The sequence below is a fragment of the Temnothorax curvispinosus genome, unplaced genomic scaffold (assembly GCF_003070985.1).
Source record: "Temnothorax curvispinosus isolate PA1 unplaced genomic scaffold, ASM307098v1 QBEX01001970.1, whole genome shotgun sequence".
Taxonomy (NCBI): domain Eukaryota; kingdom Metazoa; phylum Arthropoda; class Insecta; order Hymenoptera; family Formicidae; genus Temnothorax; species Temnothorax curvispinosus.
The window spans coordinates 66,588-82,293 of NW_020211750.1; the positions used below are offsets into that span (position 1 = coordinate 66,588).

Sequence of the window (15,706 nt, forward strand, 5' to 3'; positions counted from 1 at the left end):
CGCGCGAGGTAGTGGTGGGGAACTATCGTGATTGCTCACGATCGAGCGGCGCGATCGTTTCTTCAGTGTCGCGCCGATCGATCGGACAGGTGGATCGAGGTGGATCGTAGATCGTGCGCGCGGGGCGTGCCGCCATCGGTCAGAAAAACTGTTGCCGGCCGGTAGTCCGTTCGTTCGTTGATCGGAGCGAGAGCGCGCGTTTCCGAGGGGCGTACGTGTCCCTCGCGTGAGAAAGGGACGTGCATTCGGGGTCCATTCGGTGCGAAAGAGAACGGAGGATACAGACGACATTGAGAGACGAGGTACGGAGAACGCGCATCGAAGAGCATCGATAGCAGAGGGGATAGTGGACTTTTGCGTCCGTGGGTACGTGGCCCCCTCCTCCGTGTGTCTGTGTGCGAAGTATGCGTGTGTCTCTCTGTGTGTTTGTTGTCATGCCACGTGCACTCCGCAGAAACATTATGTGTTCAAAGTTCCTGGCGTGCCTCGCAAAAAGCACGATACTTGTTGCTCGTTACGCTGCTTGATGTTATAATAGTTTGTCCTCGGCGATTGTGTGCGTCAGGAAAAGGCCGGCTCGAAAAGAGGAATTTAAAAGGGAGTTTACACGAGTAACAAAGCTGTTTTTTTTTTCTAGCTTGCATCTGTCCAAGATATGGCTTTTGTAGCGTGATATACACACGATAATAGATATGACAGGATCCAGTGCAGTGAATTATATACATATATATAACAGCTACAATATAGTGTAAATATATTTGTATTCGTATACGGCAGTATTATCTTATCGGTGTTTTTTTTTTAATTTAATAATCTTTCAAATCATGTGTGTACGATTCGATTTCACTACGATAAATTCTATTAAGAAATCTAAGCACGCTCATTTGTGCTCCGCATATGGAAAGCGCAGGTAGATAAAAAAAAAGAGAAAGCTAGACAAAAAGAAATCCGTTTATGTTCGTTAATGAAACAGGTTCTCTCATTTCGTTCTTATTTATGATGCAGAAAAAAATTTATAGTAAAAACACACATCAAGACTTGATTTGAATTTACTGGCGAAATTAAGTATAAATTTAGCTCTTTGCATCAACAATTTGCGTATCGCTCTTAACTCTTAACACAGTTTATGTACATCTATAAAATATAAGCTAAGAGAGAAGTTGTATTTCCATTAATGATTTAACTTTAACAATCAACACTATACAACAAGGGACTTTCTCGCCGAGTGTTATTCGCCCCGTTTATTTCAGACTCGCGATTCTGTTATTCTTGGGCGGCATTCTATCTTTAGTTCTGGCACACGTCTTGCCATAAGTGTTACGTTATAATCCCAACTTACGAGTACTAGATAAACGTGATATTAAGAACAAACCCATTATGTCACAACACCGCAGAAATATGAGGTGTCCTATTTTTCACTAACTGTGACTCATTACGTAGTCACTGGTAAAAATTTCAGCTCGCGATATTTCGGTGAAACAATATCGTTCTGCGTGTTTTCACATTGGTGGAAAAATATTTTGCCAGTCGCGTATGTAGCAAGAGTTATTGTTTCAAAAATCTGCTTTCATTGCTTAATGAGTACGATGTAAAATAATATGCTGCTGCGCGTGCTGCGTATAAAGGATGCATGTAAAATTAAAAGTTGAATACGCCGCGACAATGAATAAAGCGAGTCTCGTGTCCGCTACCTGAAATCACAGCACATTGAAATAACGAACTCCGATAAATCGACTTAAATATCTGAGAGTGCATAAATACGCTACGAGCCAGTGTTTTATATTAAAAATAGACAACGTTCTGGGATTCGCTCATTTTTATTTTCAACGCGCCAATGTGTAACGGGAATTTGCATCGAATATCTAAATACATTTAAGCAGTAAATTGCTTGTTTGGATCGTCTATTCTCGCAAAATTTCCATCATGAATAATTGAGTATAGGCGATATGAAGGCGGAAACCGTCGAAGGTTTTCAGTTGAATTCACATCAATCGCGGGCATCATTCTCATTCGGTTCTCGTTCGCTTTAGCATTAGCGCTTCCTATGACGAGTTGACGACGGCCTTTCACGAAACGATTTTGCGCGCTACGTTCGTCTCAATGTCAATAGCGAACGAATACGACGGCACGTTGACTGAAAAGTTCGAGTAACTAATTAGCGATTACCGTGTAATCGGCGGTTAACACATAGAAAACCGCGATATACAGCAATCGCTTGCGTTGCGGCACGCCTCTTGTTTGATGTAGATAACGATTATCTCCGAAAGATAATCCATGCAACGGGTCAGACAAAGAATCTCACGATTCAAGATTACTGGACGTGTATACGGTTACTTCATAAATAATAACCATAGGACGAGAAAATATATTTTGCGCGAGAGAGAGATAACGTTTAATTTTTAATATTTTTGAAGAGGCGCTTCTTTTTTTAAGAAAATTAATAATTAAATATTTTTCCATTTAAGTACTTATACATATAAAATATTAGTTGAATATATTAGATAAATGCACTTTTGATTAAGCGTAAGAGAATATCGCAAAATACACGGAAATTCCGAAATAATAATTTCCGCTACAAGTTCATATACACGAAACTTACATTGCGCTCGGACGGTATACGCAAGGTCAGTAATTATCTGCTGCAACCGTGCTATCGCTTGCGTAAATCGTTGGTTTCATTGCAAGCCGCGATTTCACCGGAGTTGTAATTTATCCAAGAATTCACATCGCACCTACGGCTAATTGAGTTTAATTGATTGTACGTGGATTTAATTCATCTAAATGGTAATAATACTCTGTGGTATATGGCAATAACACGTATATCAATGCGTTAATCGTTTCTCGGCGTCTATGTGGTCTCATAATCGAGGGAATAATAGTAATATTAGGAAGTCTTTGTTACTTAATAAGATAAATGAGCTGGTGGGAGATAATAATGCTGCCGAGAATTGGATGAGGGCCGAAGTAATTTATGGATGATCGCGCGGCGCCTGTGATCCGCAGAATTTCGTTCGTGATCAAGCAACGTCGACAAACTTTCGTATTCAAAGTTTACTTTAATATGAATTAGTTTCCATCTACAAAGAAATATCAAAAACACATCTACGTTATTTACCAGAAAAATACAGACTAAAATATATAAATATATTAAGTTCAGATAATTTAGTAAATAAAAAGAATGATTTTTATTAACTAAAGCAGCTGAAATACCGCGGGAAATTAAAATCGATTCTTGATAAATTGCTGTAACATTGAAACTAATTTGTGCCGTTTCACGGTTCTTTGCAGATGCTATCCATGACCTGTTGGCATCTATCTACCGAGAGAACTTCGATTTTTATAATCCTCCATCCGGCGATTCGCAATATAAGATTGAACGGGTTTATTGCGGATTTTAATAACTTTCCTGATCGATCTAATAGCGCGCGGGCGGGAGTACGGATTTAAAAAATATAATGGCATAACGTTTACGAGTTTCTTTAACAGTCATACATTTTTAATATCTCCTGAAATCCCTCTCTTTCCTTCTGAAGACCCAGCACACGCGCACTTATTTACGCAAGAATTACTTTAACGTTTATAGTCGATGAGAATTGTCCGCAGATTTTTCCTTCGCTTTAATGGACCGCGCGAAAATTTCCGTGGCGAAAAAAGAGCATTACGACAAGCGGAAGGGCGAGTTTCTGTTACAAGGGCGAGATTAATGATCGCAATTAAGACACAATTAAGAATCTATACATATTAAAATGTTATTAAGTTACATAAGATAGAACTGATTATCTTAATTATTCTGCTAGTTGTCTATACGATATTGTTAAACTTCTAATTGTTCATCATAAAATTGTATAATGGCCATTTAAATTTACATTTACTTTTATGTAATATGTTAAATAGTAGCCCAAGGATAAATTTAGAAAATTTTCAAAAATACGATCTCCAAGTTTAATTAGTTCGTTAAAACTGTGAGCTTTTAGATTTTTACATAAGACGTGGAAATTTGCAAAAGAATTTGACGCCTGGACTCGAAGAATGTTCGGTCGTTGTATCTTTTCTGCAAAGCCAAATGAACAAATCAGTTCTTTAGATAGTGGTTAAAAAGGAGGAGCAACGGAGGATGGAAAAGGCGAGAATTTATGTAGTATAATTTGTGTGTATGACTTGAATAACTACCTACATAATATAACGTGGCTGAGGCGGGAGAGCGACAGCGGTAAGCGGACGACGCCCTTCGCGATGGAGTTTTAATTAAAATTACGTACGTTTGCCTCTCGGAACGTGCACACGTTACTCTCTCGCCTTCTCCTCGCTTCTATTTTATATTTTTATGAGCTTTTCATTAAGGACGCGCGTGTATGCGCGCGCGTGTGTCTGAGCATGCCACTTGTGTCGTACGCAGCGTATTCTCGGGAGGAGCGGAGGATGTCTTTGAAACAGCAACCGTGGCTTAAATTGGGTCCTTTTTCTTCCCTCCTCCCGTCCGGTTGGCGAATCCTCATTTACGGAATTCGTATGAAGGAATTTCTATCGCGCGCTTTTGTAGGTCGTCGATTGTCGACGACAAATAACGAATCGTCCTTGTAGAAATGCCACAACGAGCGAGCTTGTTGTAACAAGCACCTCTTTTGCGCGGGATGCGTGGGGTGCTGTGATAAATGAGCGAAGGACCGTAGAAAGGAATGAGAAGAGGGAAATTGGGAAATTATTTGCACCTGTGTGATGTGAAGGAATGCAAGTTCCTGAGTGCTTGAGGGGAAATTATGAGGCGAGATCGCACGTTGAATATATCGTTTCACTGCGCGGAGAGAAAGTATGTGTGGTATCCGTATAAGGACGCAAATATTTTTTCTTCCATTCAGAGAAGTTCCTCTTTGTAACACGATTTATCAGAAACTACATTTGAATGAGCATATGAAGTCTAAATTTTTTATGTCTTTTTACGCTTAGAGTCTTTTTAATTGAAATAATTCGTTTATTAATTTTTCGTTTACATAAATGACGACGTATAGTCGTTCACTGATGCGAAATCGCTAAAGCTTCTCGTCGACATAATTGTTTAACGATCGTGATGGCACAAGACAGTCTTGATTAGCCTCCGGCTAATTCTCTCGTCGAGACAATGATACATCTACAATGAATATTCAACGTGTCTGTGAATTCACTGGTTTGTGCTGCATATGCATTATCAAGACTTGGTAGACAATAATAATTGACATGTCCGCGAGGACTTGGAAGCTGTTGAAATCGCAGAATGCAAAACGACCAATTGGCGTAATGTTTGAAGTATGCTAAATCGATTCGAGATTTTCGTAGAAATCGTAGCTATCGAATAGGACATTTGCATTTGTACAAAGATAAAATCTCCTACTGCCGCTATTTTTTAAGTATTTTAATGCCGTGTTCCTTGTGACAAATAAAAGATTGGCCACAACATTCAAATGTTTCATACAATTATGGAAATTGAGCAACTTTAATTTAATTTAATTTTTTTCCGAACACAAGTGTGCGACTTAAAATTCGTATTTAAAAACACTGTATGAAATTCGTACGTATGAACGGACGATATATCGGAGCATGGGAAAGAAGAGGGATTGCGAGGTAGTAATCGGCGTGCTGCGATAGGTTTGTTAAAGGGCTCCGTCACGGCTGAACGGCCGCGTACTTTGCGCCGCTTGCGGAACGTCTACGGTCAGACCGCATGCGGGATGGGAACCGGCGGCGACGGCGGGGGTGGAGATCGTCTCGAGGACGGCGAGGTCGCCTTTCGGCTTACCGGTGACCGGGATCGCGACAGGGACGAGAAGTCTCTCAGCATAATGAGCCCGTTCGACGAGCAGGAGGAATGGGCTAAGATCTCGGAGATCATGGCGTCATTCGGAACTGGTCTTGTACGAGAGTCGGTGTTTGTCAGCGAGCTCGAGAAAGAATTCCAAACGAGGCTAGGTAATCTTATCGCCATGCACGCTCTGCTTTTGATTTCGCCAGCAAAGGCATTGATCTTGAACGATTTCTCGAACTCAAGTTCATGTAACGTGTATCGTGTATACTCGCATATTTTTTTCGAGGAATTATTATTTTAGAAAAATTATTTTACTTTATTTTTCACATAACTAAAATATACTTCTTTTAACAACAGCGCGCATATTTTAGCGTATTTTAATATATCTTTAAAGCGATTAATCTGACAGATTAGCGTCACGATGAAGTTATAGAAAAATATTTCTTCATTTCCTGTATCTTAGGTTTAAGTTCAGACAGCAGCAGTCCCATCGTTTCCACAACTGTGGGCCAGTGGCTGTCCAGCTTGGGTTTCGCGGATTACGAGTCTCTCTTTATTAACTACGGCTACGACGATCTCGAGTTCATAGTGAGTATATAGACAATGCGTCACGCATTGTGCGATCGCGATCGAGAGACATGCGGGAAATCGTTTAATTGCGCGCGATTGCAGAACGGGGTGTTGGACGAGTCGGATTTGTGCGACATGGGGATCAGCAGTGATCAGGAACGGGCTGTGATCATGGACGCGGTCGGTTTGCTGAACAAACGAGTGGAAAAGCGTAGCGGCGGCGGTCACGGCCAATCGGTGGAGGAGTGGCTGAAGAGCATTCACATGGAAAATTATGCGGAGACGTTCAGGAAGCACCTGTACACCGATATGGATCGGGTCAAACGGATCTGGGAGGTCGAGCTGGCGGCAGTCCTCGAGATCCAGAAGCCGGCGCATCGCAAACGCATCCTTGCATCCGTGAGTGGTCCGAATAGTGCACGCGCGCAAACACGAAACGGCACGGGCGCGAACTTGGAAGACTTGAATAAGGATCTCAACACCCTGGTAAGTGGGACAGATTAATTTGCTTCTGATCGTATCGTGATGCAAAATTAATTCCTTTTTCTGTAAATAAAACGCTCTTAAAAATATTCCGTGCTCCTTTAAAACAATCTACGCACCTTTGATACAAATAATCGATAGAGATCAGCACAAATCAAAATTACAAAAAGTTAAGTACGCTTATTTATTACAAAATATCGAGAAATAGCATAAAGCGTATATACAACGCAGAAAATAAATTTTTCTATCGATAAATTAAGTAGCAAAATGTTTAGTCGTCTTGCGAATCGATACATTGACAGGATCGTCGGTGAACGAAGATAATACGTTCAACGGGGGTGTCTGACAAGAGCGTACACTTCGCCGGCGAGGGTATAGGACGCAGCGGAGTCGAGAGCGGGCGGTGATGTGGCAAGCTCGATCGCGTCATAATGTAAATATCGTGGCTAATTGGAGGCTCGGTATTGTGATGCATGCGTATACATGTGTATTTTCTCCGAGACGATCGTTCGAGCGCCTCTCAATGCTTTTTGTTCGGGTGCCTTCACCGTGTCAGGCGTCGATAAGCACATCTCGCTGTTCACCCGCATCTCCCCCACACTCTAGCATTCTCTTAATTAGTTCATTAAATCTCGTAAACGTGTCCGGCAACTGGATTCGTTCGCGTCATCCTCGCATATCCTCGATAATCCCGACAAATTGGTCTCTCTCCTCTGCCTTTTCTGCCGGCCTCTTCCTCTCCCGTGATTTTTCACAGCTATCGAACCCGACGAACCATAGTTTGACTCCGACACTCTCGTTGGTAACGCCCGCGGATTTTCGTGCAGTCCATACGCTCTCCGACATTCGAATTTCACATGTTCTCTCCCTCTCTTTCTCTATCACTCTATCACTCTCGCGTTTTCATTTCACCTCCCTTTCGCTCGAGTCTTCTGCAATTTGTCGCAATAGCAATACCCGGAATTATATGCAGAGGCCAGATGGAGCGAACGATTCGGGTTGTAATCCGAATTCGAGTGTCGCACCCGCCCGACTCGAATCCAATTTGTTTGCAATAGCTGAAATATCGCGACTATCGATGCCACATGATGCGGCGTATTTTGGCACAGCCGGTAAAAGGTTTCTTTCTGGTGTAATGGTTTACAACACAATGCGTTTACGAAGGTAATTACACGTTGCACAAAGGAAACTCGGGACGAATTTCGGGACTTGGTAATATGGCCGCGTGTAAAAGTTTTGGATGGCACAATATTTTTTCCTTTTTTTTTTTACATTGCACATAGCCTAGCGTTTCGTTAAAGCCAGTCGGTCCAGCAGATTCTTGTCATGATAAAGCTATAAAAAAATATCTGCCAGAGAAATTGCAACCTCGGGGCAGACATGGCAGTCTCTATTCGGAATTGCACGGAAATTGGTATTTATCTGTAAGAGGGAATGTAAAAAAACTCTGCTTTGGTATGCAATTTTTTGCAATGATTGCACGAGAGAGACGGTAAATTCAAACAATTTGAATATTTTTCTGCAATAATAAAAAATTTGTCGAAACATACATATCTGCACTTGTTTATAAATAACACAGACGAAAATTTATTATTATCTGTTTTATATATAGTTATTGCGTCGCAGTTCACATTTAAAGCACAAAATATTACGTATTTCGCGAACAAACGATCTAAACCACGCGTCAACCCCCCCGAACAAATTCAGGATCGTCGGCCGGATGATCCGTTAGGATGATGCGAGGATCGGCTCTCTCAAATCCGGTTGCGCGATGTTATTTCCGTAGAAGACGAACATACAGCAGCTGAAGGAGGAGATACGGGAGAAATTGCCGGAAGCAACGGCGGAGGGTAACGGAGGCACGTCGATAACCAGTGGCACGAATTCGACGGCCACGGGCACATTAAGGCACCGCAAAAACAGGCCGGCGCCTCAACCACCCCAGCGACCCAGTTCGCATAATGGGGCGATTTCGGCGCCGGAACAGCTCGAGATCAGGGCTCCGTCCGAGCTGCTCTTCGGGGTGCCCTCCACTCTCAAGACACAATGGAGGCATCAGGCAAAGGCTCTGGTCACCGGCTGCGTCACGTACATCGCTAACGTAAGTTTTGCCTCTCACTTTTATACGTTGCCTTTCTGTCATCGGTATATTGCTGAAAAGAAAAGAAGAAATATACATTTGGCTATTTATTTTCTAAACGTAACGAGTAGCATTCACTTCCGATATGCCAGATCGATCAATCGTTAAAACTACTTGAATGGCAAATTTTCTTTAGCAACTATTGCATACGAGAAACTTTTGTATATATCGTATCTTTTGTCTTTTGCTATGATATAGTTTGACGTATGAAACTGTGAATTGTGCACGAAAAATGTTTCATTTAAAAGATTATATTAAACTACCATTAGGATTTTTTTAAACAAGTAAAATATTATGAGTTTCTATAATTTTATGTCTTTATAAGGTTCTCTTGAACTTGCCTATTGTCTTACTCTGTTAATTATGTATGACGAGTGAATTATGACACTCGTTAAATAGCTTCAAGGCCGACCGTGATTATAGTTAAATCGTAGGATGCGGTAATAGAGGCTTCGTGCAGAAAATTGTCCTGTCTATTAATCCTTCGGAATATTCCAATCCAAGAGAGAATCCATTTACATGCAGAATTGTATTCAGAATATTTAAATAGTAATTTCAGAACTTTTGTAAACCCCGCGATCCCTAAAAACTTCGCCTAAATCATTTGTTGTCTTTCTTGGGGAAAAAAAGCTCTTTCTGTTTATAAATAATACAGTATCTGGGCTCCACCGTCGTCAAGGAATTACGCGGCACCGAGTCGACGAAAAAGTCAATACAGAAGCTGAAGAAGACCTTTCGAGAACCTAGAATCACCCCTGACATTATGCTGGCGATTTCTTATCGTGGCGTTCGTTTTCTCAACACGTTAACTAATGTAAGGTTCTTTTTTGTCGTAGTAAACACTTTGTACGTGTAAAACAAAAATATAGAAGGGCATGTTTTTTTTACGACTGATGCTACAGGAACCGATATGCGAGCACGAGATACGTAACATTCACTGCGCCTGCCAAGATGCTGACGATCTTACTCACTTCGCGTATATCACGAAGGACCACGCCAGTCGCACGCACTTTTGTCACGTATTTTGCGTGCCAACGATGGTAAATATCTATTTTATCAAGAACTAAGGGAAAAACCGCTTAAACTTTTTGCATATCTTGTCCGCATACAATTGCCTACGATTTTACTTGACGCTCGGACGTACGAAGCTCCGTCATTCCGTTACAGGATCAAGCGACAGAAGTCATTCTGACTCTGGGTCAGGCTTTCGAGGTAGCTTATCAAATGGCATTGAAGGACAAGCTCGGCGGCCACGCTATTCGGTCCCAATCCGCCAATCAACTAGCAACGCTCGCTGGATCGTCAAAGTCAACGACGCCCGCCAAAATGTCCGTGTCTCCCGACTCCACGTCCGATCCCGCCGGTCGTGACACGGATCATACCATGATTCTCAATTCCACGTCGTGCGCGAATCCCAAGATGAAATCGAGATCGAAGTCCATACCCAATCCAAATCTCCATACCGTTAATCCAAATCCGACTCAGGACAGTAACTCCAACTCCAGTTCGAGCTCGACGACGACCACCGCCGCGAACTGCAATCCCAGCTCGAATTCCGCCTCGACCCCCAGCGCGAACTCGATCACCAGCTCTAACTTGAACAGCACCGCTAATCAGACCACTAAGCCTTTGGTCACCCACGGCCGTTCTCATTCCGTCAACGACATCAAGGTAAACGGTAATCAATTGAAGTTAGCACCGGCGCCGGTGGACGACATCGGTATCGGAGTGAAGGACATGAAGCCCGGTTCCAGAGCTCCGATCGCGCTCTCCGAGGAGCTATAAGCTGTATATATTGAGTCAAAATGCATGATACATCGCGATACATGATTGTGTGGCGTTCGATATTGATTGAAACGCGTCGCCTTCACATCGACACGAATGACAGAGATCTTCTAGCGTCATAGACATTGACTGTTATAACGATTTTCGATTATAACGATGGCAATATTTCGTTATTACTCGCAAAGTTTGCATAAAGAATTAAGCGAAGCATCGTGTATATACGCGTCTCTCGCGATTTTGAGATTAATCGCGATTGCAAAAAATGCAAACAATATTCTCTCGATTGATTGAAGGTATTAATCGGAATTATGCGATTACCATAACTAAGTATAGTTCCTTGACGCGTAAGAAGGAGCGAATGTCTTTTATTATGTCTTTTTGTGCGACTGGATTTGGTCATTACGCTAATATGGCGTATGTATTTTCGATGGGGCGGCACTCGTGTATGTACATTCACCGCCGGAAAGCACAAGCTTTTATGGAATTTCGGTATTATGGGATGACGAATGGTATATGTATGGCCTCGAGAACGACGAAGGTAAGTAACATCGCCGTTCCTCGCTTACGTTCCGCACCTTCAGATTGACATTCGACTGATTTTACAATAATGACGCTGTGATCTTGATCTTGAATGCCATGCGAGACGCGCATTGGCCGAGGTGATTCATCGAGACAAGTAAGCGATCGTACACTGCGCGCACTTCCGGCGGACACAATGAATCGCGTTAGATCTTTCTTCCTTAGGACGCGTCGTTAAAGTAAACAGTATTATTACGTCATTAACGATGTAACGGGAGCGAGCGTGGATACGCTTACCGCGACATTATTTTAGCGAGGCGTAAAAATCGCTACAATAATGTTGGATGTGTAATTTTCAATGTGCAGCTTTAATCTGTCGCGGATAGGCTCGGCGGTTTCGATTTTTCGCCCGATACACGTGCGTCGGGCGTTTATTTGTCTCTTGAAAGCATGCTATTTTTGTGGCATAGAACACGTTGACATTCGCCATCGGATCACGGGAAAGGAAGGGACGCGAAAGAAAAGGTGCGACGGCGCTAATAAGCGCACCAATGCTCAATATCGATCCCTCGTAAACGTTAACGGCGACCAACGAATCCGTTCCGTGTTCCCCCCCTCCCGCTGCGCCCGTGCTCTCTTCGTGATTTTTCATCCCTCCCCCCGTTCCCAAGTTCCGATTTCGAGTTGCCACCGTTTCCTCGACATTTTATTCTCCAAGACTGAGAGTCCTTATCTCGCCTCGTTTTATATTTCGCGATTTTAGTGTAATGTATAATATAGAAAGAAAAAAAAAACTAGATCGAAAGAGAGAAGAATTTTAATATATTTACCCGGCGAGAACCTCGCGGACAAGGATTTGTGCGAACGCAGCATCGAATATCTATCGAATTTTATTTGATACTCGAATGCTACCCGTTGAAAAGCAGGAAATAAGAAAGAAAAACGTGTCGCGATTCATCGCAACTCAGAGTATCCACTATACATCATCTCTATTTTAAGAAAAAGCATTGTTAAATGTCTTTTTCTTTTCCGTCTATGATGTAATTAGAAATCTATGATATATAGAAGAGAGAATCGAAGTTGATCAGTTCACATAAGTCCGACATCATGGCATTATATATTGATAACAGCGTGCGCGTGGATAACGCGTGGATATTGTTCCATTTTTACTACGAGCGGGCCTAAAGGACCTGAGGTAGCTATCTTGCAAGACTACCTGTTTAGGTAGTTTAACGATATATATATCTATCTCGTACAATCGACGACGTATAGAGGGAAGAAGCTACAGCGAAACGAAACTTTATGTAGACTTAGACACGTCCTCTCTTCGTATGTTCTCTCATCTAAACCAAAGAAGTATAAAATATAAATATGCATATACATAATATACATACACACAGACACACACTTATATATGTGCGAGAAATGTGTTATGCAAAAAGACAGAAAATTAAACAGAATTTATCGAGCCCTCGCGAGGGAAGAAAAAACTGACAAACTGCCAAAACGATACACCATCATCGCCACCTCAATAGTACGCACACTTTGTATTTATCGCATTTACAACGTAGTCCATTATGCATTAATTGATTATAAGATATCTACGGAACAGCCATGGACATCGACGGCGGAATTTTCCTTCACCGCGATAATGTAACTAAGTATTCTACGCATTTGATGTATTCATGTTTAGCAGCTATGTTTAGTGAGTAGTATCGGTAGGGAGCATGTTCTATCGATGTCGACAGGTACCATTTAAAATATATCGTGTAGAAAACGAGGAGGTGAGAAGCAGGTACGTAACACGTAGAAGATAATTTCGTCACTGATGTGACCGCACGAGATGGTGTTTTTTTGTTTCACAGCAGCGAGCAAATTCCATCGATTTGTTCGCCTGCGAATTCGTGCAACGGAAACGCGCAAGCAATTGAAAATAGTGCCAATGCGTGAGCCCATCGTGTATACACTCTCGATTTGATCTCGCTGTTTGTCTTTCAGGAAAATACATGGCAGGAAGCAGAGAACAATAACTTCCCTTTTCCATTTTTGGATATAATACTTATACACTTATATGACTGACAAACGCACATTTCTGGGTAATTATGAGAGGTAAACCACCGGCCAATATAAATAAAAAATGTATTAGTAGACTGCTGTTTAATACTTAAAAATTACAAAATTAATATATAGTGTAAGTATATACATTTGGACGGTGATTTACTCCTCGTATCGTCCTTTCTTTTATATACGCGTAATTATATCTGTCTGGAAGACAAGCTCGCCGAGACAATGGGATCAATCCGATCGATATTGATCACTTCTGGTATCACGATGGGTTTTAAAAGATGTAAAACGCAAAATAGCACACAAAGATTCACGGACCAAGCAAGAACAAGCGAAAACATTTTGCTCGTTACGGATTACCGTTGGGATATTAAAGGCAGTGCCTCGCCACTGCGCTTTATCACAAAGGTATGGAGTTTAAACCTTGGTGCCCGTTGGTACCGCGATAACAGTATAAGATTTATGCTGTTGGTATTATATACGATTTTTAGAATGTGTACATATATACATTGTATATATAGAAATTACACGGACCACCGCGAATCAGTTTCTTCCATTGATATACCAAAGAGATTGTGGAGTGATCCCTTTATCATTGTGATTTGTATATTTGACGATTACCGTAGCATATCGATTGTTCTTTAATATAATTCGTTATTAGGAATACAATTTCTTATGATTTATATAAAGTTATGTTTTCATAAATGCATAATTTTGTATAATGTTGTATAATTTTAACGGAATTAACGCTAGAATTATTATTAACAGCACCGCTATTTTTGTCAAGTTTATTAATTTTGTATGGACGTGGTGTCGTGTGTAATTACATAATCGAATGTATTTATCGCATGCACGTCAATCCTATAAACGTTGAGAGTTTCGTTTGCTTTACTCCAATCAAATTTGCATAGCAAATGCGTTTTGACACCGTCGTCGGTTAATTCCACAAAGGTCCTCGTAACAGTGCAATTCGCTAATATGTATTTATATTCTCTTGAATAGAGCTTTAGATAAATAAATAGTATCGCAAGAACGGCATTCTCTAAAATTATATCATGACATCATAATTTATGAACTTATTATTTCTGTATATTTTTTGTTATTACTCATTGAAGGCTGGCAATAAAAACATGATTTTTTTTGTTACAACGTTGTTATTTTATGTGTAATAAGGCCGACCATTCAAAAATGCGGATTATACAATACAGATTTTGACAATGGCGGTTTAATTACATGCGTAAATGCGAATCGCTGTAAACTGATTCCGGTGGTAGCGTATCCGCAGTTCTTTGTATGGTAAATAGAAAAAAAATCTGTGTACAGTTGTCGATATTACCTTCGTTTCGGTCGCGAGCGCGAATTCGTGCGCTTTTAAGGCCATATAGTTGGATGCATTTCGCGGATCGTTACACGTGAAATGCAACTGTTCCTGATTTTCGCGCAAGCAAGGATATTAAAGCCGGGAGTTAATATTTCGGAGCACGAAACTTCTGTACTTTTTAATATACGAACTCTCTATACGAGTTGATCTCTAGTCCCGGAAAAGTTATTAATTCCGAAAAATGATATATTCCCCGGTATTAATCCGCGTACCTGCGCCAGTAAAGGGCTCGTGAAGCGAGATGAATGTGTGTGGAGTAATGCGCGTACAAAGATGCAGCGAAAAAAGAGCGGCATTCCTCGAAACAGATACATGTTTTTACGTGCGAACGCTAACTTTTTCTTTTGGCCGTTCTCCGCTCGTGTAATGCGGCCGGCTGAAAATCGCAATTTGCATCCGCATAGTTGACGGCGCGTTATCGCCGGGTGAGTGCGCGGTTAATTATTAACTAGCTTAGGTAATTGCAAACATATGTACTCTCGTCTCTGGCGCTCCGTATCGGGCGCGTCGAATAATTTCGATCGATATAAAGTTTGAGACCGGTTATAATTTCGTTGAGTTCGTATTTTCACGTAATCCCTGACGCCGTCAACACTTTAAAAAGCCACGTCTCATCGGTTTCGTTACACTCCACATCCGATCCCAGCGATATATATTGATCTTCTACACTTTTCAAATGTATATAAAACATAGATGGAAAGGCGGAGAATTTAGCGCTTTTAAGAATCGTATTCGTATTCTTCATTAATGTAACGTACTGCTGTTCGTTAGCTGGTTAGGTATCTCGCAACTATTTTCGTCGATTCTACTTCAGATCGTGATTACGTAGATTTTCGATTTCAAATCCATCCACAAAGTCGGAGACTCGAAAAGATATGCGCGCAGATTCGCCTCGAACGCGACTATCCATTTTTGCAACAAGGCTGGTAGCAGGTGCCAAGTTAAAAATATTTTTCACTGCCGAAAAAAATAATTATATTTGCTAATT

At 41.3% G+C, this 15,706-nt stretch overlaps 1 protein-coding gene across 2 annotated transcripts in view; it reads left to right on the forward strand.

The window, feature by feature from the left end:
* The window catches only part of LOC112468764 (ankyrin repeat and SAM domain-containing protein 1A-like), a 44,794-nt gene extending 30,761 nt beyond the window's left edge, over nt 1-14,033 (forward strand). For both annotated transcript variants that reach the window (XM_025038106.1, XM_025038107.1), the window contains 7 exons: nt 5,620-5,940; nt 6,240-6,364; nt 6,449-6,832; nt 8,616-8,930; nt 9,625-9,783; nt 9,872-10,009; nt 10,137-14,033. In XM_025038106.1, coding sequence (XP_024893874.1) covers nt 5,620-5,940; nt 6,240-6,364; nt 6,449-6,832; nt 8,616-8,930; nt 9,625-9,783; nt 9,872-10,009; nt 10,137-10,754 — 2,060 coding nt within the window. In that variant the 3' untranslated portion in view covers nt 10,755-14,033. The remainder of the gene's footprint in view (nt 1-5,619; nt 5,941-6,239; nt 6,365-6,448; nt 6,833-8,615; nt 8,931-9,624; nt 9,784-9,871; nt 10,010-10,136) is intronic.
* Nucleotides 14,034-15,706: the final 1,673 nt, after the last annotated feature.